The sequence below is a fragment of the Dasypus novemcinctus genome, chromosome 10, assembly GCF_030445035.2.
Source record: "Dasypus novemcinctus isolate mDasNov1 chromosome 10, mDasNov1.1.hap2, whole genome shotgun sequence".
NCBI lineage: Eukaryota > Metazoa > Chordata > Mammalia > Cingulata > Dasypodidae > Dasypus > Dasypus novemcinctus.
Window position 1 is genome coordinate 22,832,833 of NC_080682.1, and position 927 is coordinate 22,833,759.

Below are 927 nucleotides of genomic sequence, written 5' to 3' on the forward strand. Positions count from 1 at the left end.
ATGCTCATTAAAAATGGCAGTGCAATAACAGAATTCATTCTCCTGGGGCTTACAGATCGCCCAGAACTCCAGCCTCTCCTTTTTGTGTTGTTTCTGGTTGTTTACCTTGTCACCCTCTTAGGAAACCTGGGCATAATAGTGTTAATCAAACTGGACTCGCGCCTCCACACGCCCATGTACTTCTTCCTCACTAACTTAGCTTTTGTGGATTTGTGCTACACCTCGAATGCAACGCCACATATGCTGTCTGGTTTCTTATCAGAGAGGAAGACCATTTCCTATGCTGGCTGCTTTACACAGTGTTATATTTTCATTGCACTCCTCCTTACTGAGTATTACATGCTGGCAGCGATGGCCTATGATCGCTACGTGGCCATATGCAACCCTTTGCGCTACAGTGTGAAAATGTCCAGGAGAGTCTGCATCGGCTTGGCCACATTTCCTTATGTCTATGGCTTCTCAGAAGGTCTGTTCCAGGCCATCCTGACCTTCCGTTTGAACTTCTGCAGATCCAATGTCATCAACCACTTCTACTGTGCTGATCCACAGCTCATTAAACTTTCTTGCTCTGATACTTATGTCAAAGAATATGCCATGCTCATATCAGCAGGCTTCAACCTCTCCAATTCCCTCACCCTCATCCTGGTGTCCTATGCCTTTATAATAGCTGCCATCCTCCGGATCAAATCAACTGAAGGACGGCACAAGGCATTCTCCACCTGTGGGTCTCACATGATTGGTGTCACCCTATTTTATGTGACACTCTTCTGCATGTTTGTAAGACATCCAACAGATAAAACTGTTGAGGAATCCAAAATAATAGCTGTCTTTTCCATGTTTGTAAGCCCACTGCTTAACCCATTGATCTATAGTCTGCGAAACAAAGATGTAAAAAGGGCCTTGAAAAATATCCTCGGGCGAACATGA

At 44.8% G+C, this 927-nt stretch overlaps 1 protein-coding gene across 1 annotated transcript; it reads left to right on the forward strand.

Moving 5' to 3' along the window:
- On the forward strand, positions 1–927 carry LOC101446308 (olfactory receptor 5M11-like). Its single transcript, XM_058306287.2, has one exon. It carries the CDS (start codon positions 1–3, stop codon positions 925–927), a length of 927 nt encoding a protein of 308 aa, XP_058162270.2.

What these genes read in the sequence shown, in the direction of transcription:
- LOC101446308 (XM_058306287.2), top strand. Translation starts at nt 1, where the DNA reads ATGCTCATTAAAAATGGCAGTGCAATAACAGAATTCATTCTCCTGGGG.